The following is a 21,651-nucleotide window of genomic DNA, read 5'->3' on the forward strand; positions in this document are numbered from 1 at the left end:
TTTTCTTTGGTCAAAGCCATTTTCATTTCATCAGACGTGTCATTCTTTTTGCAGAAGCAATTCCAGCTCTTTTAATACTTCAAACTTTAATTTATGGGACATCTATTCATGTCTCTCTAGATCTTTTCAACAGGCAGCATCTTTGTGCAATTTCCTGGACCCATCAAGTTTGCCCGAGTGCTTGCAAATGCATGTTGTTCAAGGAGATAAATGACTCAACTAGCAAACTGTTGGCTAACCTGTTGAAACTCTCTTGTGATTCCAGGCTGCCCTGGCAGGAGGCACCACCATGATCCTTGATTTCGCCATTCCTCACAAAGGCCACTCCCTCATCGAGGCCTTCGAGACCTGGCGAAGCTGGGCTGATCCCAAAGTCTGCTGTGACTACAGCCTTCATGTGGCGGTGACATGGTGGAGTGAGCAGGTGAACCACTGGGGGGTCCAGTTTCTTCCATTTAGCCCTTTAGTCCTTGCTCTGTGCAAAGATCAAGGAACAGGCAATGTCAAAACATAAGAAGCTGGTGATGTTGGTTGCTTCCTGGAGGTCAGAATTGGAGGGAAGACTTTTCATTGCATACTCTTTTGTACTGTTTGAATTTTGAATCATGTGAGGTATTATCAATTTAGAAAACTAAAAAAAATTTTAAAGCATATGAAGGTGGTAGGATAAATCCCTTATACTCATTCACAAAAGACTTTCCTAATATTTACTTCATGAATTGTAAATACTTTAAATGTAATTTTTAAAAGTACTGGACTTCTCAACTTCAACAATACAGGACACTTTTAAGCAGTCTTTTCCCACAGATCAGAACTTTAGTTAGAAATGTTTTTAATATCTGGGAAAAAACCAAGGAAGCAACAGACTGGGAATGTGTTCAAGGCCTTCTCCCAGCTGTGCACTAACCTGGTGCTCTGCGAACATCGACACCTGGTCAAAGCATTTCAAAACAGAGCTTACACAACCTTCCGTATCTGCTAATTATTTAGGTCATGGCAGAAATGATAACATGATTCAGACAGAAAAGACAGTTTTGAGAGATGTTAAAATATGTGTATTTTTTTTCCCGTGAAAACATGTATGTGTACTTTGGAAGAAACTTTTACTTGTGGTTTAAATCAATAACATGTTTTTCCACATTGAACTTAATTCAGAACTCGTTTTGCCAGAAAGGGCTCACGGGATGACTTTATTTGAAGTTACCATGTAACTTATGTCCCTCCTTCCTCCCAAAATTTGGACTGTAGACACCAAGTTAATATAAAACAAGTAATCAGTCTTTAACAGATAGTTCAGCAAACATACTAGCAAGGTTTATAGTCCAGAGAAAAAGTTAATTTTTCCCCAGAAACGCCATTCTAACTGAGGCATCTTATCTCTTTCGTGCTTTTAGGGTCTTCCTACCTTCCTACCTTCCTTCTTCCCTCCCTCCCTCCCATCCTTCCTCTCTATCTCCCTTCCTTCTTTCCCTTCTCGCTTCCTCCTTTCCTCCCTCTCTTGTTTTATAAGATAGAGCAAAGGTGAAGATGTTTGCCCTTACCAGTGTTTCTCACACTTTAATATGCAAATGATTACCTGGTGAATATTGTTAAAGCACAGATTATGTTCAGTAAGCGTATTAGTTTGCTAGGGCCGCTGTAACAAAGAACTACAAATTGGGTGGCTGAAACAACAGAAGTGTACTGTCTCACAGTTCCGGAGGCTAAAAGTCTGAGATCAAGGTGTTGGCCATGTTGGTTCCTTCTGAGGGCTGTGAGGAAGAATCTCTTTCATGCCTCTCACCAGCTTCTGGTGGTTTCCTGACAATCTCTGGTATTCTTTGATTTGTAGGAGCATCACCTGAATTTCTGCCATCATCTTTACATGATGTTGTGTGTGTGTGTGTGTGTGTGTGTGTGTGTGTCTAAATTTCCCCTTTTAATAAAGACACCAATCTTATTGGATTGTGGTCCACCCTGCTGACCTCATCTTTTTTTTTTTTTTTAAAGGTTTTTTTTTTTTTAAATTTATTTATTTTTATTTATTTTTGGGTGTGTTGGGTCTCCGTTTCTGTGCGAGGACTTTCTCTAGTTGCGGCGAGTGGGGGCCACTCTTCATCGCGGTGCGCGGGCCTCTCACTGTCGCGGCCTCTCTTGTTGCGGGGCACAGGCTCCAGACGCACAGGCTCAGTAATTGTGGCTCACGGGCCTAGTTGCTCCGTGGCATGTGGGATCTTCCCAGACCAGGGCACGAACCCGTGTCCCCTGCATTGGCAGGCAGATTCTCAACCACTGTGCCACCAGAGAAGCCCTGACCTCATCTTAATTAATTACATCTGCAATGCCCCTATTTCCAAATGTTGACCTGAAACAGATAGACTGCTGGGTATTTCTCCAGCAAAGATGGGTTTATTTGGGATCGGCAGAGAATTGCAGTTCAGGGTCTGCAAGCTTGGCCAGCTCCGTGCAAGTCCCCGCAGGGTAAGGGAAGGAGCAGGCTTTCATAGAGGGGGAAAGGAAGCTGGGAGGGCTGTAGTAAACAAAGAGCCCGTGACTTTTCATTGGCTGAGCCCTTGCCAAGAAAGGAGTCTTTTTTTTTTTTTTTTCCCCTGTGTTGATATGCAGGTGTGAGAGCTCCCCCTTCTGGTCTCCCGACATCCGCTTAATTGAGGTTTCTATTTATTAATTTTTTACACAAGTGAGGTCACATTTGGTACTGGGGGTTAGGACTTCAACATATGAATCTGGGGGGACACAGTCAACCCATAGCAGTAGTTCTGGGGCAGGGCCTGAGATTCTGCATTTCTAACAAGCTCCCAGGTGGTGCTGATGGTGCGAGAGCAATACAGTATAGTGAGACTTACCCATGGGTATGGATGTGGATGACAGGGACGTTTAACGAGGTCACCTTCAGAAAGGCTCTTCTACTCAGGGAGTAATAGGTATTTCATCTGAGCAATGCAGATCATAATTCCCTTTGGGAACCCCATCGTGTGAATATTCCAACAATGTTTAAAGCATGTTTTTTCTGACTATAAAAAATAATAGACTCATGGTAGAAAATATGAACTTGAAGCTTAAAAAAATGAGGCACACTATCCCAAGTCCTACCTTTGCTGTTGTCACTTAATGTACCTTGGAACCCATTCCATCATTTCAGTGATGACCACTCTCAACATTTTGGTGTTTGCCGTTCCTTTTCATGCATTTATTCATCCAACAAAAAGCTATTGAGTGGCCACTATGGACCAGGCACTATTCTAGGATATAGCAAGGGACAAACTGTACAAAGGCCCTGCTCTTATGGGGTGGAAATTCTAGAGGAGGAGGCAGGCCATCAACAAGTAACTATATTATATGCCAGGTGATAAAAGCGCCATGGAGGAAAGTAAGGAAAATTAGTAAAGGAATAAATAGTGATGGAAGTGAGTAACTTAATATGTGATATTGTCATTTTTAAAACTTTACTGATTCAGTAGGGAAAAGTTGCGTTGGTTTAAAAAATAAATTTATTTATTTATTTATTTATGGCTGCGTCGGGTCTTCGTTGCTGCACGCGGGCTTTCTCTACTTCTGGCGAGCAGGGGCTACTCTTCATTGCTGTCTGTGGGCTTCTCATTGCAGTGGCTTCTCCTGTTGTGGAGCACAGACTCTAGGCACGCGGGCTTCGGTAGTTGTGGCACGCAGGCTCAGTAGTCGTGGCTCACGAGCTCTAGAGCACAGGCTCAGCAGTTGTGGTGCACCTGCTTAGTTGCTCCGCGGCACGTGGGATCTTCCCGGATCGAACCCATGTCCCCTGCATTGGCAGGCGGATTCCTAACCACTGTGCCACCAGGGAAGTCCCTATTTTGTACTTTTTAATCAGTAGGAAGGTTAACATTTTTTCCATGTTTATTAGTCATTTGTATATACTGTTTGAACTGTAACATTTTTTACCTAGAATGTTAGGGTTTTTCTTATCAAGTAGAAACAGCAATAACTCTTTTTAAATTTTTTATTAACTAAAAGCTATAATTCTATGTCTGTTATACATTTTTATGTTTTGTTGTATATTTTTGTTTTATATTTTATGTTATATATATATATTTATTTGTATGTGTGTGGGGTTTTTTTTTTTTAACATGTAGAAATTCAAGCAATTTTATTTGATCAAGTCTTCTGACTTTTCCTTTGAAGTTTTTAGTCTTTGATGAGACTAGAATTGGACCTGCAAGGGCAATTACTAAGCTAGTTTTGATCTGAACTTGTCCCTTACCGTTGGTGTGATGTTAGGATTTATAATAAGAAATGCATGTCTGGTCTTCGTTCCCATTTCCTGCACAGAGCTCCTAAAACCCCTGGAATTTCCTAAGTGATGAGAGCAACAAAGGTGTCTTTTATTATGTTAAAGAGGTGATTTTTAGACCGCACCTAAAGATGGGGGCTGATTGACCCAGGAGCCAACTGTATTATTAGAGGGTTGAAAATTTCAGTCCCACCCAGCTGACCTCCGGGGAGGGCAGAGGGGCTGGGGTCTGGATCAGTTGCCAATGGCCAATGCTTTAATCAATCATGCCTGTGTAATTGAGCCTCCGCAACAACCTAAAAGGATAGGATTTGGAGAGCTTCCAGGATGGTGACCAAATGGAGATCTGGGGAGAGTGGCGCTCTCAGAGAGGGCATTCAAGCCCCGTGCCCTTTCGCCATTCCTTGCCCTGTGACGTACCTCTTCCATCCAGATGTTCATCTATATCCTTTATCGTTTCCTTGTATCATAAACTGGTGATCCAGTAAGTAAAATGTTTCTCTGAGTTCTGTGAACCGCTTTAGCAAATTAATCGAACCCATGGAGGGGGTTGTGGGAAGCTCTGACTTATAGCCAGTTGGTCAGAAGTGCAGGTAACAACCTGGACACCCCATAGCACTGAACGCTTAACTTGTGGAATCCAGTGCAGTCTACCTGGTGCAGGTAGACAGTGTGAAAATTGAGTTTAATTGTAGGATACCCCCCTGCTGGTGTCTGGAGAGCTGCTTGGTGAGGGTGGGGAACCTCCCCACCTCCACACATTGGAATCGGTGATCAGAACCTTTTAGTTGGCAACCCAGAAGGCTCCTGAGGCTTCTGACAGGTCCAGAGTCGCTCAACTCCCAGGAGCTGCCAGTGGCTCAGTCTGCATCTTCCACTACCTTCATCTCTGAACTCATCCTGTAGGTTTCAGATTTGACCCCAAACCCTTACTTCGCATTAGCTCTGATTCCTTCTAGAGACACAGTTGCTTCTGTTGCTGCCAGTGGCTTTGTTTTCATGTTCTAGAATAATTTCTTCTCATCAGGAGATAGATGCTGAGAATTTCATAAAGTATAACAATGAAGTATTTGGGGGAAATACTATTAACTCTTTCATGATTTAAAAGTATCGTAGGGACTTCCCTGGTGGTCCAGTGGCTAAGACTCTGCACTCCCAATGCAGGGGGCCTGGGTTCGATCCCTGGTCAGGGAACTAGATCCCACATGCCGCAACTAAAGATCCCGCCTGCCGCAACTAAGACCCAGCGCAGCCAAAATAAAGAAATAATTTTAAAAAATAAAAAAATAAAAGTATCGTAGCAACAGCAATTCATCACATGAAATGAGGTCTAACCTAGGGGAAGGATCAAGACCTTAATTACATTTTTCTGGAGTTCAACTGATGTCCTTATTTTACTTCATTTTCTTCTGAATGCAAGATTTTGGAGAATGCTGATATTATCTTTAAATTAAAGAGTGACATTTTGTTGTGGTTTTTGTGCCCTTTTAGGTTAAAGAAGAAATGAAAATCCTTACCCAAGATAAAGGTGTGAACTCCTTCAAGATGTTTATGGCCTATAAAGATCTGTACATGCTGAGAGATGGGGAGCTGTACAAGGTCTTCTCTCGGTGCAAGGAAATTGGAGCAATTGCTCAAGTTCATGCAGAAAATGGAGACCTAATTGCAGAGGTAAGTAACTGCCTTCCAGAACTTCCACAGAAATGAAAATGGCCATAACTTAAGGTGAGGATGACTGGCCCCATGTAGGTAAATTCTTTTAATGGATTGGAAGAAAGGAAATTCAGAAACTAATTTTATGTGGCTTGGAAACACGTGACTTGAATTACTTGCTGCCTGGCTCTGAGTTTTTTGCAGGTGGTATATGTATTGGAATGAGGAGTTCCCTTTTTCAAATCAGTTATTAGATCTCAGACAAGGTTTATTCTAAAAACACAAATATTTTTCTTTGTGTCCCTAGCATTTTTTTTTTTTTTAGGTAGCTCAAGCTGCTGGTTCAGAATGCCAAAGTGTGGACATCGGTGAAATCTGATGACTAAAGCAGTGCATTAGGTAGCTGTTTAAAGCCCCATTCTTTTCAGAAACTGGGTATTAAAATGTGCTGTGGAGGAATCTAGATGATATTTCTCATGTTAGTTCCATTATTAATGCCCGAAGGGTACACCATCTGCAAAATTTAAAGAGCTGTCTCTTACCCTTTATGTTAGCTGATCTTTCTCTCTCCCTGGGCTCACTTCCCATTAAAGTCAGTGAGATGGAGGCCCCATGGCCAGGATGGGGGGGGGGTTTGGTGGGCAGGGGGGCTGATAAGAGGAAAGCATGAGCTGTAAGCTCAAACACACCAGGTTTAAACTGGACTCCTCCGCGTCCTAGCTGTGTGACACCAGGCGAGTCATTCTGACACTCTGAGTCTTGACTTCCTGCCTTTTTTGTAAGGAAGGAATAACACTTTTGGAGAGAGGAAATACTGGTCTAATATCACTCCGTGGATTGGGGGAGGAGGCAGTGAAGAGAATGAATCAGTAAAACGTAGAACTAATTACATAATAGCATGAGTCGCTTCATCAAGGATATAATATGGGGGACTAGAATACTTTGTTTTATTATATTTTGTTCTGAACCAATAAAAAGTCTTAAATATGGACACTACTTTTCAAAGACTGTAATTAGAACAGACCTCATTATCTTTGTCACCTTTTCAATCAAAATAATTTGATTGTGAAATATGTATATGAAAAATTAACACATGCTTTGAGAGTAGTAGATTATTTTTACCCAAAACACACACTGTCTACGCCACAGTCACACACACCTATACCTATTAGATCTAAAATAAAAGCCTGGCAGTGCATTCGTTTCACAACAAAATTATGGGAGTTGTGGTTAGTAAACCTTTCTCACCGGTGTGCATGTTCCTGCTGCCTTTTTTAGGGAGCGAAGAAGATGTTGGCTTTGGGGATAACGGGTCCCGAGGGCCATGAGCTGAGCCGCCCAGAAGCGGTGGAGGCAGAGGCCACGCTGAGAGCCGTCACCATAGCTGGCGCCGTGAACTGCCCTCTGTGCGTCATGCACGTGATGAGCAAGTCCGCAGCAAGGGTGATAGCAGATGCCAGGAGGGATGGTAATTCCTGAACTGTAGCCTCGCTTACAACTAGTACTGTTAGCTGAAGAGTAAGGTAAAATAACGCCAACCCCTGCTTTTGCTTATCAGAAAGTTGCCCATGAATTTCCACAACTTTTCTTTCTTTTTTATTTTGAATCTTTGAATTTTATTTTTTTATACAGCAGGTTCCTATTGGTTATCTATTTTATACATATTGGTGTATATATGTCAATCCCAATCCCAACGATTCTTCCTCCCTTTTTATTAGCATCCTTTCTGTGTTCTCGCAGTCTTACACGTCTGTCTGTTTCTGCCCTCTTCAGGCGCAAGCCCCGCTCTTCACACCACTAACTGCCAACTCTCCAGTGAACTTTACAGAAGCTTCCCTGGCTCTTAGGCACCTCCGCTAGCCCTTCCAGTACCTGAATCAGGGTCAGGCAGGGCACACAGTAGGTGCTCCACAAATTTCTTTTGAATCGAATTGACTCGTCTCACAGCAACTTGGTTGTTGGCGCGATTGAAGCAATTATCCAAATAGTTTTTATGACAATTCTTTTAAGATTTTTAAAGCAAAGTTATGTTTACTCCAAATTGCTTAATTGCCTCACTTCTATAGTGTAATTTTATATGTAAACAGTCATCTTAAAAGAAAGAGAAAATCTCCTATTTTTGATAAGAATTGAACATGGAAATAATTTTATTCATTGGCCAGTAGTGGGAAAGGAAGAATGAAAAACAAATAAGGTGTGTTTTATTCAGTACTTTAGACCCTTCTGGGATGTGGTACTGGTTTCTATCTCTCACTTTTAGGAACCTGGATAATCAGAAATCGTTGTGTAAATCATCCTGGCTATTTGTTTTTTTAAACTGAAACTGGCTGCATTTTTATAACATGGATCTTAAAAACTATGAAAATAGATTTGGCATGTCTATAATTGACACTAAAATAAATTTTTTCAAAATTGCTTCTTGTTGCTTGAGTTTCAATAAGGATTTTGTGCAAGCTAAATGCATTTTTAAATGTAATATATCAGTATCGTGTACTAAGAGTCACCTCAGTTTCACACAGGAGTTAATAAGGTCTTACTACCAGCCATTTCTGGTTGCTTTTTTTCCCCACATATAGTATAATTTCAGTATAAAAGAGCACACCACTTCAAAAAGAATCTGTACTTCAATTTTAAGTTATAGCTTTAGGTTTTGCCACCAGATGGCGCCATTGCTAGCTCTATGAAATTGGTTTTCTCTATTTGCTTTGCAAGTGGTGTACCGTGTGTCCCATAGCCTGTCAGTTAGGTCCGTAATGTCAGAATATGGTTTAACAAACAGCAAAATCAGCAGAAATGGTCAATCTTAACCCACCAGCAATCTGTGATTTTGCCAGTTCTGTCAGGAAACAGTTTCTCGATTAGAGTATTTATTTTGCATTGGGATAGAATTCCATTAGCAGCGGAGTAAGTCTAGGGAAGGTTTTAGAATGTAAATCGTAGGCAGAAAACTATTAAAATTAAATATGAATATTTTAATTTTATTTTAAATTATTTTTAAATATAATTTTATATTTTGAATATGTAAAACGTGTACCTGGCCCAAAAGTCAAAGTGATATATTAAAAGATATATTCTCAGAGATATCTTGCTTCCTTCCCTAGCTTCTTCATCACATACTCCATAAGTAATTATTTTTATTAATTTATTTCTGGCCTACCTTGTAGTGTTTCTCTCTATGAAAAAGGAACATATCTATATTTTTATTTCTCTTTCTTTCCTACTTGAAAGGTAAAATCCATAGTGTTCTGTATCTTGTTTTTTCCTACTTGAAAATATGTCCTAAAGGTCAGCTCATATTAGGTATAGAGAGCTTCCTCATTCTTGTTTACAGGTGCAGAGCATGCCACTGTATTTGTTCAACTAGTCTCTAATTATGGATATTTGGGTCGTTTCCAATCTTTAGCTGTTACAAATAAAACCACAGTGATGTCCTATGCCTATGCTATTTCATATTTGTGGAAGGTGTATTAGTCTCCTATTACTGCTGTAACAAATTACAGCAAACCTAATGGCTTAAAACAACACAAATTTATTATCTTATAGCTCTGGAGGTCGGAAGTCTGCAATCGGTCACACTGGGCTGGAACCAAGGTGTTAGCAGGGCTGTGTTCCTTCTGGAGGCTCTAGGGGGTATGCCCTTCCTTGGCTTCTCTAGCTTCTAGAGACCACCTACATTCCTTTGTTCCTGTCTCCCTTCCTCCATCTTCACAGCCAGCAATGGTGGATGGAGAACATTGCATTATTCTGATCACTCTCTTCTACTTTAAGGGTCCTTGGATGACATTGAACCCACCTAATTAATTCAGGATAATCTCCCTATCTCAAGATCCTTAATTTACTCACATCGGTGAAGTCCCTTCTGCCAAGTAGGGTTAACATATTCACAGGCTATGGGGATTAGGACATGGACATCTTTGGGGCACCATTATTCTGTCTCCCACAAAAGGGTAGCCTCAGGGTAGAGTCCTAGAAATGAGAACCTGGAAATGGTTCAAAGGGCAAGTGCATATCTACTTTTTGGACGTTGCTAAATCCCTTTGCAAAGGGGTTGTAAACATGAAATACTTAAAATGTCAGCCCAAATGATTTACCGTAATAACACTTGTGAAAATACTCTAACGCGCAATTTTCAGAGGCAGCAGAGGTCCAGAATAAATTAGCACGAGAGATTGTTCCATCGCTGGCATGTGACCTCTCACAGGTGGTCAAGCAGTGTCAATCCATTCACATGGTGACTGCATCAGCCAATCCAAGGGCAGATCCATGGGGAGTACAGAGTGACAAGAGCTGGTGGACACACTGACCTTTTATAGAAGATTCCTCTACTCTGTATGCATGTATTATCTAACGTAATTTCTGAACATAAAAGAGCAAGATAGATCTATTCATTGTTATCTTGTTTAAAGAAGAAAAAATTCAGCCTTATAGATTTGTAATATGAACATCTGTAGATACCTTTGCCAGCCCATTCCATCATCTAGGGCCTTGCCACTCAGAGTGTGGTCCCTGGAACACAGTGCTGACATCCCGTGAGAGCTCGTTAGCGATGCAGGTCCTTGGACCTCATCGCAGATGCACTGAATCAGAATGTGCCCTTATAACCAGAACCCCAGGTGATTCCTATGCGTATTGAATTTGAGACTCACTGCCCCAGGAGGCACAAAAGATACCCGATTAGTAACTGTCTCTATTGTAGTTGCCTAGCAATACAATGCTCTTATTACCTTGGATTTTATTGTTGAATTGCCAACTATATGCCCCAAAGATAGCGACCTGAGGGTTAATGATTATAACAGCTAACTTTGTTGAGTGCTTAATATGTGCTTGGCACATATTTTAATATATCCTTTATCTCATTTCAAGTTTTATTATATATTATCTCATCAATGCATTGTAATATACAATATTTTTTAAAATTGTCATAACAATGCTTCAAGCTAAATTTTTTCACTGTTTTGTGACTGATGAAATTGAGGCTTGGAAAAGTTTGGTAAATTAAGCCCATGATCACTTTACTAGTAGGTGCTAAACCTGAAATTCAAGTCTATCCAACTCCAAAGCCCACATTTTTTCTTACCCTCCACCCTGTTCCAGAAGAAATCAGTTTACAGAGTTGGGAAATGCAGATACCAAGTTTATATTTAATTGGTTTTGTTTATTGGCCTTACATTTTTAACAAATTTATTTAAAATATTGCCATCATTTTGTTATTTTTTTATCATTGTTAAAAGGAGAAAACATTCCAGAAATGGAAATGATCAAGAATCTATTAAGTAAAGAGTAAACATCTTCTATCTCTCTTAGCTCAGTCCTTGGAACTAGCAATTTTTAACCATGTCTGTTTTTTTGGTGGTTTCCTTCAAATTTCTAAACCATAAATTTGTAAGTAGTGACTTATAAATTTTTGACAGTATCACTTGACTCTGAGTGATGAAAAAAGAACAGTCTAGCCTACATAAATCTTACCTCTCACCTCCTGAGTTTTGTTAGTAGTAAATGTTCACTTCAGGTAATATTACTTAAATTTATGTATTTTGGCTATTTTTTGTGTGTGGTATCTCTTTATTCTCTACTAGGCTGAGAAGGAATTGAGAGGCCCAGCATCACCCTCTCTGCCCCCTCCCGACTTCTTTCAGCCGTATTATTATCTTTACATGGACAGGAGTTACCGCATTTTCAGTTGGCTCTAGAACTAGAATCAGGTCTTCCAAGCTTTGTCTATAGGTTAGGTCTAAAATTTAGAACTGTTATAAAGTAAGATTGTGGAAATCTTCTTCTTGGTAGAAACAATTCAGGAGAAGAGAACCTCAGAGGAATTTCTATCACTAACCTGAGAGTGAAAGCTAATGTCATTTAACTCTTGGAGAGGCCATCGCCAAGTGTCAAGGTGAAGTGGGTTTCCTTTCCTACACTCCCATAAGATTAACGGCATGCCTTATTTTAATTGGCTACATATTTAGACCATTATTGTCTTGTAAAGTTTTTTTGGGCTTGGAATTTTTCCAGTTAGCTCTTTTGAATATAGGTTCAGAAAAGAAACATGTACACCTTCTTTACTATATCATGAAGATTTTCCAGCTTCTACCTCATACCTTCTATTGAATGGAATCAGCTTCTATTGAAATGAATCAGCTCTTCTTGCAGAGATATTTTTTTAGGAGGAGAATCTTTTGGCTTTCTGCTTTATTTTTATACTTTCCAAGCTGTAGAGATGCCATCCTTGGATTTCTTTTCACAGAATCCTAGGTTGGATATACTGTTTCTTGGATCCCATCTCTCCCCTTTCCTTGAATTACTGTGAAGATTCTCATGTAATTTTTTTTTTTTTTAAATACTAATTGTAAAGTCTGCAGTGGATATATAGGTGTTCAACTTTTTTCCAGATTTTATGTTTTTGTTTTTAAATTTTGTATTTATTATTTTTATTTTTGGCTGTGTTGGGTCTTCGTTTCTGTACGAGGGCTTTCTCCAGTTGCGGCAAGTGGGGGCCACTCTTCATCGCGGCGTGTGGGCCTCTCACTAGCGCAGCCTCTCTTGTTGCGGAGCAGAGGCTCCAGACGCTCAGGCTCAGTAGTTGTGGCTCATGGGCCCAGTTGCTCTGCGGCATGTGGGATCTCCCCAGACCAGGGCTCGAACCCATGTCCCCTGCATTGGCAGGCAGATTCTCAACCACTGCGCCACCAGGGAAGCCCCTCTCATGTGATTTTTTTAAAAAATATTTATTTAGTTAGTTATTTCGCTGCATCGGGGCTTAGTTGCCCTGCAGCATGTGGGATCTTAGTTCCCTGTGTCCCCTGTGCTGGAAGGCAGATTCTTAACCACTGGACCACCAGGGAAGTCCCTCTCATGTGAGTTTTAAAGGAAGAGTGTTAGAAGGTAAATTTTCTGATTCTTTGTCCTCAAGCTTGTTTGCAACTTGAATGGACATAGAATTCTAGGTTCAGAATTACTTCCTTGTGAATTATAAGGGCACCATTTCATTCTCTTCTGGCGTCTAGTGTTACTGATACATAGACAAATGCCAATAAAATTCATGTCCGTTTGTGACTTTTTTCACCATCCGGAAGATTTTTATATTTCCTCTTCATTTTAGACTTCCAGAAATTATATTAAGACTATGTTTAGCAGTAGGATTTTTAAAAATTCACCTTCATGTTCAGATGTCTGTTTAATCTGAAGGCTGATCTTTTTTTTTTTTTTTTTAATGTATTTATTTATTTTTGCCTGTGTTGGGTCTTCGTTTCTGTGTGAGGGCTTTCTCTAGTTGCGGCAAGCGGGGGCCACTCTTCATCGCGGTGCACGGGCCTCTCACTGTCGCGGCCTCTCCCGTTGCGGAGCACAGGCTCCAGACGCGCAGGCTCAGTAGTTGTGGCTCACGGGCTTAGTTGCTCCGTGGCATGTGGGATCTTCCCAGACCAGGGCTCGAACCCGTGTCCCCTGCATTGGCAGGCAGATTCTTAACCACTGCGCCACCAGGGAAGCCCCTGAAGGCTGATCTTTGATTCTGAAAATTTTTCTTCTATTATTTCCTTCATATTAATTTTCTCTGTTCCTCTCTTGGAACTCCAGTATAAGACCTCTTGAACTAAGCCTCCATGTCCTTTAACTACTTTCACCTCTGTATTTTAGGAAAGGATTTTGTTTACTTCTTCTTTCCTTCTAATAAACTTTAATTTTGGTAATCATATATTTATTTCCAAGAAAACACTTGTTCTCTGATAGCTCTTTTTTTTTCCTACAGTTGCTTACTTTTAAATTTTTTTCCTTCAATAGATGAGATCTTTTTGACCTCATTAGAATACTAACAGAGATTTTTTTTTTGTTAATTCTGTTTCCTGGATTATCTTTGTTTCTTGCTGAGTCAATTTTTCAGTTTTTTTTTTAAACATCTTGGCCCTTCTTTTTATGTTGTTTGTTTTTTCTTTAAGTGTCTGGTGATCTTGGGCTGTCTGTATTCATGACTGGACAGTTCAGGTGATTAGAGTAAGGAGCTGGTGTGGATTCCCTCTGCTGTTGAGCAGGCCCCGCCCCCAAATGAGAGCAGCAACAATGAGACTATGAACTTTGTGAATGTAAATGGGGCGTGGTCACTGGTGAGCTTCGGTTTTCAGGTGAGCTTCACTCTGTAGCATCAGCACCACCTTAGAAAGCTTTGTTCCCCAGGCAGAGGGTGGGATGAGGGCTAACTGCCCCAACTCATCCCCTTCCCCACACCAGGAGGAATGTCTGTCATGACCCTTCTGCTCGTTTGAGTTCAAGCTGTAGCTGCTTCTACTTTCCTTTATAAGCATTGCCATCCCATCAGCTTTCTGTCTTCCTACAATCTGTCATAACCTCTGGTCGGCCATGGTTCCTCTTTTTATTCTCAGCACAGTTTTGGATTTTGTTCATCTGTTGTACATCTTCACCAGGGTTTGATGTGAACTGGGAAGCAAGAGACGGGAATGCATGTTCAGTCCATCAACTTTCTTTCAAAGCCTGTGGTTTCCCTACCATGATATTTCCTTTTAGCATTCAGCACCTGCAATAAAAAGTGAAAAGCAGGTTACAGGGAAAAGAAGAAAGCTTTCACATGCAAGCCATGGAAAGCTGAGTTGCCTTTGACCGTTTGCAAGGAATTTCAATTTCATGCTTATTTCAAGTCTCAGTTAATCTAAGTTGAGTAACTAGGTTAGTTCCCATCTTTACTGTGAGAAGCCACTTTTGCAAAAAATGAGGCAAAGGAATCAGAAGGCTGTCCCTAGAGTGTTATCCTTTTCTTCCAGAAGCAGAATCCCCCCTCCCTTGCTCCATACCCCCAGTATAAAGTTGGACAAACCAGCTGAAATTGTATCTCATATACAAGTTCCCACCTGCCACTCTCAGACCTGTCTCACTCACTGTACTCTAGTCTTTGTCCAAATAGTATATGTGTCAATATATGTCATTTGTTTCAGTGGCAGAGGTACTTTTTACTTTGGTTTGAGTAGCTTTGGGTATCGATGTTCCTTTTCTGCCGTGTATTGACATATGGAATTAATAATGTTTAAAAAAACATATTGTTCACCTCTCCTTCCCACCTCCCAGTAAGACTTGCATGCATATGGATTCATTACTTTTCTGGTGCTTTGCTTAGAATGGTGGCGATTTCTCCCAGCAACTTACTTGATGCTCTCTTTGGTGTATATCTGTTATAATAAATTTGTTTACCAATTAATGACTGAAATTTTCAGTACTTTTTTTTAGTTCCCTGTTTAACTTGTTATAATTTACCTTAATAAAGCTAATTCTATTTTATATCCATATTTGTGTCTTTAGGGTATAAATATGACTCTCACTTGAACTTATTAATAAAATGTTTTCTTTATGCTTTTCATAAAAAACCAAGTTATTGGACATCTAATATATGCTTGGCACTGTGCTCTTGGCATTGGATTTGCAAAAATGATTAAGATAACTTTGGTTCTCAGGTAGCTCACAGTGAACTGGGCTACATGATGGTTGGGGGTTTTTGTTTGCTTTGCTTTGCTTTGGTTTTGGTTTTCCATGTTGTAGAAAGCTTTATTTTCTAGGCTTATTGCTGTAAAATATAAACTTCTCTTACAGAGAGGTTTAGATGTCCTATTTTCCATTTTATTTAAACTCTGCCCCCCCCACCCCCCACAGCGTATTTCTTTTGTATTTGGGGACTAACAGGGAAAAAGGGCCACACAGAGGCCACTCTCTGCCCATGTGGTCACACTGCCCCCTGCTTGTTGGTGCTGAATAGAGAAAACCAAATCTCACGCAAGTACTATGAGCTGATGCTTGGTAACCAGTGCTTTTCCTAAGAAAGGATTGATGTGTGCCCGAGTTAAGGTGGATTTGAATCTCAGGCTTCCTTTTTTCTGTCTTGTGCATGAACATCCGAACATCCCTTGTCCTTTAAATTTAGAACAAGATGATTTACCTTATGTCCAACTGCAAAGCAGTTCAAGACTGCCCATTTTAAAAGATTTAAAAAAAAAAAAAGAATTGTGTAACCATAAGGAAACTAACATTTGTAGAATGTATTTGTTTGCTGCTCTAACAAAGTACCACAGACTGGGTGGCTTAAAACAACGGAAATTAATTTTCTTACAGTCCTGGAGGCTAGAAATTCAAGACCTAAGTGTTGGCAACATTGGTTTTCCTGTGGGCACTGAAGGAAGGATGCGTGCGCTCCAGACCTCTCTCCTTGGCTTGGAAGGGCTGTCTCCTCCCTGTGTCTTCACGTTGTCTTCCCTCTGTGTGTGTGTGTGTGTCCAGATTTCCTCTCCTTATAAGGACCCCAGTCGTATTGAATGAGGGCTCACTTCTAATGACCTCATTTTAACCTAATTACCTCTTTAAAGCGCCCTATCTCCAAATACAGTCACATTCTGAGATACTGGGGGTTAGGACTTTAACATGTGAATTTTGACAAGGGACACAATTCAGCTCATAGCATGAAGTGACTGCAGGATCCCAGGAAGATGCTAGGTATTTTCGTATACGTTAAGTTGTTTGATCCTCACAAAATTGCCACACTAGAGGGACTTTATGATCCCATTTCATAGATGAGAAAAACTGAGACCAAGAGCAATGACTTATCATGCACAAGGTCACCAACTAAAAGCAAGATCAGGATGTGAACCTAAATCTGTGTGATCTACTTTATTATGCTGCTTCTACATATTTTCCTTCTCAATTATTTTCTTTCTTTGTAAGTGTAATATTTTGAATGCAAGCAAAGCCCAGGAAGGTTCTACTTTATCCTTCTAGCTGGGAGAAATTATTTTTATAAAAGCGTTTGGCCTTCTGTTTGGCAGGCAGTGCTTCCACTCCTGGGCACCTATGCCAGCTTCTCTGCATCTTTCAACCTTTTCTAAAAGATCCCATGACTTGATTACATGCTGCTCCCAAATTCAGACAAGATGTTAACATCTGCTCTGTCACTTTCATCTAATAAACAATGGGCTGTCTGGTCAGGGATGGGGCGTAGTTTTGGTTGGTTGGACATGTTTCACTATTTGGAAGTCGTAACAATCTCTCAGAGAGCGGAACTCCTTTAACTGGGAGATTGCATCATAAGTGAAGACTCTTTTTTGGTTTTGAGCTAAAGGATGGAGAAAGAAGGAGAGAACACGTATGGGGAGACAGGATACAACATAATGTGAAACTTGCTGAGACAGTGGGAGGATATTAATGATGGATATGTACTGTCTCCCAGGAGTTGCTGAAATCGTCTGGTCTCGAATGTAATCAGGAGAGTATCAGACTAGGACAGATTTAGGACTTTTCATTACTAACCTGTTAAGTGTAGCAAATCAAACCAGTAAGTGAAATTGGAAAATTGCTTAACCATGTGCACAGATCTTATGGTTGACTTTTAAAAATACATGCTCTTTACCAAGAAATGAAAAATGATACTTTTCCTACTAACATACTGCGTATGTATGGTATGTTATCAGTATACTAGGATTCTAATTCTAATGTACCACTCACTACCCCTGTGTCATAGACAAATTAGTCTTATTGAGTGTCAGTTTCTTTGTCTGTCAAATCAGTGTTTGGGTTGCCATGAAGGTCAAGTAAGGTATATGATCTTCAAGCTGTATTTGCAAACTCTAGAGTGCTATACATACATTAGATATGTTTATTACTACTTTATTTCTGGCCCAAATCTAACAGAACCCGCCATTATGCTTAATTAATCTAGTTTGATTCTTCAATTTATGTATTATCCAGGCCCCTTGTTTCCTTTTTACAGCTTGCATGCTGTTTAGTCCGTTGAAAAATGTCTTAGAACCATTGTGAAATACAGGGAAGAATAGTTAGAAATTTTTACTTTTTTATTTTTTCATTTTTTTAAGTACTTACAGATAATTAATGGGGAGACAGTTGAAAATAACCCTGTTAACGAAGAGATTGTTGTATATACCAAAAAAGTGGCACGTCATATTTTAAAGGTGCTAAGCCCTTCCAAGGAAATTACCTGTCATCTGGTTTCAAAAGAGTCCTGGCAAACTCCTGGTAGATGCTGACACTTTTAATTTTTCCTGAGAGCTATTAAAATTGTAGAAATTTTGGAACTGTATTCCCATACCACCTTGATGGGCCAAATGATTGAACAGAACATGTGATTAGACTCTTTCCTCTGTAATGAAGTACCAGGAAAAATCCTGAGTTGGCAACTTGTAAAGCGATTGCAGATCAAGAATCTGAGTTTTTCATCGTCCAAGCATCCATAAGAAGTTCTCTTGGAATAGGAAGGTCTCTTTGTACCTGCAAATACAATACCATGCCTGTCCTGTTATCTCTCCAGTAAATAGTGCATTACCTCTTAGTTCATGTTAAAAGTGATTGTTTCTTGTTCGGTACACCAGAAGGAGATACTAACGGCATTTCCTCTTTTCTGGGAATAGGACAGTAAGAAACGGGGTGGGATTCACCTAATGTGTGTATGTCGTGAAAGTGAAGGCTATTAGCCGTGGCTAAGTTCTTGGAGGATAACTTTTATTAACAGTAGTTTGATGCTAGGTTACATAAGAGGCAAAGTTGGTTAGGCTTCAAGCAGCCTTGCTTTCAGGGTTTTTCAAATCCCTAGGCTCACTGGAGGAAGATGGCTCATTTTGGGGAGAAATGATCTGTGAGGTAATAGGGTGCTACGTTCCAACTCAATATGACTCAGGCAGCTGGTGGCCATCCACGGTCAGGACTCTGAGGAAATCAGTGCATTTCAGTTGTGTATCAGGATTTTAACTAAAGTCTGGCATCTGGTTAACCAGAGTGAAGTAATTGGGATGCCAGCTTCTCCTTTCTGTGCACTCTCCTTCATGACTGCTTGGATATGAGCAGGTTGGTGCCAAAGAATCTATTATGCTGACAAATCCTAATCAGAGATAGGCTCCTGATTTTAAATTCAAATTCACTACAAGCTATTAACTTTTCTAACATAGTGTGCTTTTGATGGCCTCATTTGCATGATTTTATAAATATGCATTCCTGGCTACAATTTTATTATCTGAGGGTTATTTTATTTAACATAAGTTTTTAGAGGAGGTTTATACCTTAAGGGTGTGCAAAGATGATCAATCTACTTGCAACAGAGATATAGTGTGGTTGGACTCCGTATGACCATATGATCATTGTCATCAGGATAGTATAGTGTAGAGGTTAGGACCACTCAAGTCAAAATGCCTGGATTCGGACCCTACCTTCTCCACCCCATCTATGCTGAGTGCATGTAATTTAACTGTACAGAAGTTACTTAATCCTATAAGCCTTAACCTCATCTTTTTTAAAAGTTTTATCTTTATTTATTCTCTTAAAATATAGTTGATTTACAATGCTGTGTTAGTTTCAGGTGTACCGCAAAGTGATTCAGTTATACACATATATACATATATATATATTCTTTTTCGGATTCTTTTCCCTTATAGATTATTACAAAATATTAAATATAGTGCCCTGTGCTATACAGTAGGTCCTCGTTGTTTATCTGTTTTACATATAGTAGTGTGTATTTGTTAATCCCAAGCTCCTAATTTATCCCTCCCTCCCTTCCCCTTTGGTAACCATAAGTTTGTTTTCTATGTCTGTGGGTCTATTTCTGTTTTGTAAATAAGTTCGTTTGTATCATTGTTTTTTAGATTCCACATATAAGCGATATCATATGCTATTTCTCTTTCTCTGTCTGGCTTACTTCACTTAGTGTATGATAATCTCTAGGTCCATCCATGTTGCTGCAAATGGCATAATTTCATTATTTTTTATGGCTGAGTAATATTCCATTGTATATATGTACCACATCCTCTTTATCCATTCACCTGTTGATGGACATTTAGGTTGCTTCCATGTCTTCCATTTAGGTTGCTATTGTAAATAGTGCTGCAGTGAACATCGGGGTGCATGTATCTTTTTGAATTATAGTTTTCTCTAGATATATGCCCAGGACTCATACTTTAATGGAGATAATAATAGCTTTTCCCAGATAGGGTTTTTGAGAAGATTCCATTAGAATGGCACATATATCAGCCAGCTTTTGCTAGGTTATGCTACAGTTACAAATTAACCGAAAATATCAATGGCTTACAATGGCAGAGATTTATTTCTTATTCATACTCATATCCATCATCGGTTGGCTATGCCTCTGCTCTATAGTCTCTTCATTCTGAGACACACCTGAAGAAGCAGCTTCTACTGGTCTCATGACAGAGGGAGAACTCGTTGTGGCTTTAACAGGTTCTGCTTGGAAGCAGCACATGTTACTTCTATTCATATATAATTGGCCAAAGGAAGCCATGAGGCCAAGCCTAATATCAGCCAGTGGGTACAATCATCTACCACAACACGCAATGCACACTGACTGGAGCATAGTAAAGGCTCAGTAAACAGTAGATTTTACTTTTCAGTCCTGATCAGAGAGGTAAATTGTAGTTTCTGTAGGACAGAGAAGACTAATATTTATGTGTTTGTCAAATGGCTCTCTTAAGAGCAAATCGAGGTGCTGAACGCTTCCCTTTGAACTTTCCAGGGAAGGTGGTCTATGGAGAACCCATCGCAGCAGGTCTCGGCACAGATGGCACTCACTACTGGAATAGAGAATGGCCCCATGCAGCCCATCACGTTATGGGTCCACCCCTACGACCGGACCCTTCAACGCCTGACTTCCTCATGAATCTATTGGCTAAGTAATAGTTTAGTAGATGATTGTTAGATGTTTTGCCAAAAGAAGATGTTTTGCTAGTCCCAAAACTTGAGTGTTTTGAGTGTAGGAGATCTTGTCCTACCATCTGGACCTTCCATTGACCTCCCAGTCTTCTGTTCTACTTGATCTCACAGGCCCTGGGGAATCCTTCATCTGGAGACCCAAAAGCATTGGCTTAATTGTGTTATGATGTGGTGTAAAATCTCTCCTGGCCACAGAGAAATCAGATCATTTTTACTGAAATTTTCCTCTGCTCTGATTTTTTCGTTGTCTTTTCTATCTCTTGCTGCCTAGGACCAGGTCTCTTCAATATGCCCCATTTTTATCGTACAGAATAGTCTTGAATATTTTTCTATGCTGATATAACCCAGGAACCAGATGTGCTTGTTGTATAGATACAAGAGATGATGATCTAGGGCAGAGCCACTGGAGAGGTGAAAGGCAAAATCCTACCCTCTGAGCGGGTTATCCCCATGAAAGGCCATCCAAACTATTTTCAGATGCTGTTTTGGGAGACATTTTGATCATTTTTTCTTGAGAAATACACCATTCGTGGACATTCAGACATTCCCCATTCACGGATACTCAGATCCAGGTTAACAAAGAGCTTTTCCCCACAGACTGTCCAAGAGTTCACTTGCCATTTCCTTTCAGGCTCCTACCTCCTTCAGCCTTCTACATCCCCGAGGTGACTCACAGGTCAAAGCACAATTCCTGTTGCTCGTGACCTCAACATCCTCAGCCAGTGTCCCACCTCTGCTCATCACAACATTGCCATGTGGCCAGGGGCTGCCTCTGTTCATGTGAATCACCCTGGTTCATCTTTGTGTAGTTCTGTACTCACAAGAAATGTTCACTTATGTTATTGCCAGTGATCCTGAATAATTGTCATCAAGTATATATAATTACCAATTTCTAGATGAGAAACTGAGCATTGGACAAACTCATAGTCATATAACCAATAGGTGATGGAGCCTAGAACCCACTTTTTCTGACCCAAGCACGATCCTTCATCATGCTTCATGTAAGAGTATTATTCTCCAAA

At 40.2% G+C, this 21,651-nt stretch overlaps 1 protein-coding gene across 1 annotated transcript in view; it reads left to right on the forward strand.

Moving 5' to 3' along the window:
* The window catches only part of LOC132366910 (dihydropyrimidinase-like), a 79,368-nt gene that overhangs the window by 14,315 nt on the left and 43,402 nt on the right, over positions 1-21,651 (forward strand). The window contains 4 exon segments of the mRNA XM_059924365.1: positions 266-424; positions 5,756-5,935; positions 7,196-7,385; positions 20,433-20,589. Of these exon segments, the coding sequence (XP_059780348.1) occupies positions 266-424; positions 5,756-5,935; positions 7,196-7,385; positions 20,433-20,589 (686 nt within the window).

Source organism: Balaenoptera ricei, chromosome 6 (assembly GCF_028023285.1).
Source record: "Balaenoptera ricei isolate mBalRic1 chromosome 6, mBalRic1.hap2, whole genome shotgun sequence".
NCBI classification, from domain to species: Eukaryota; Metazoa; Chordata; class Mammalia; order Artiodactyla; family Balaenopteridae; genus Balaenoptera; species Balaenoptera ricei.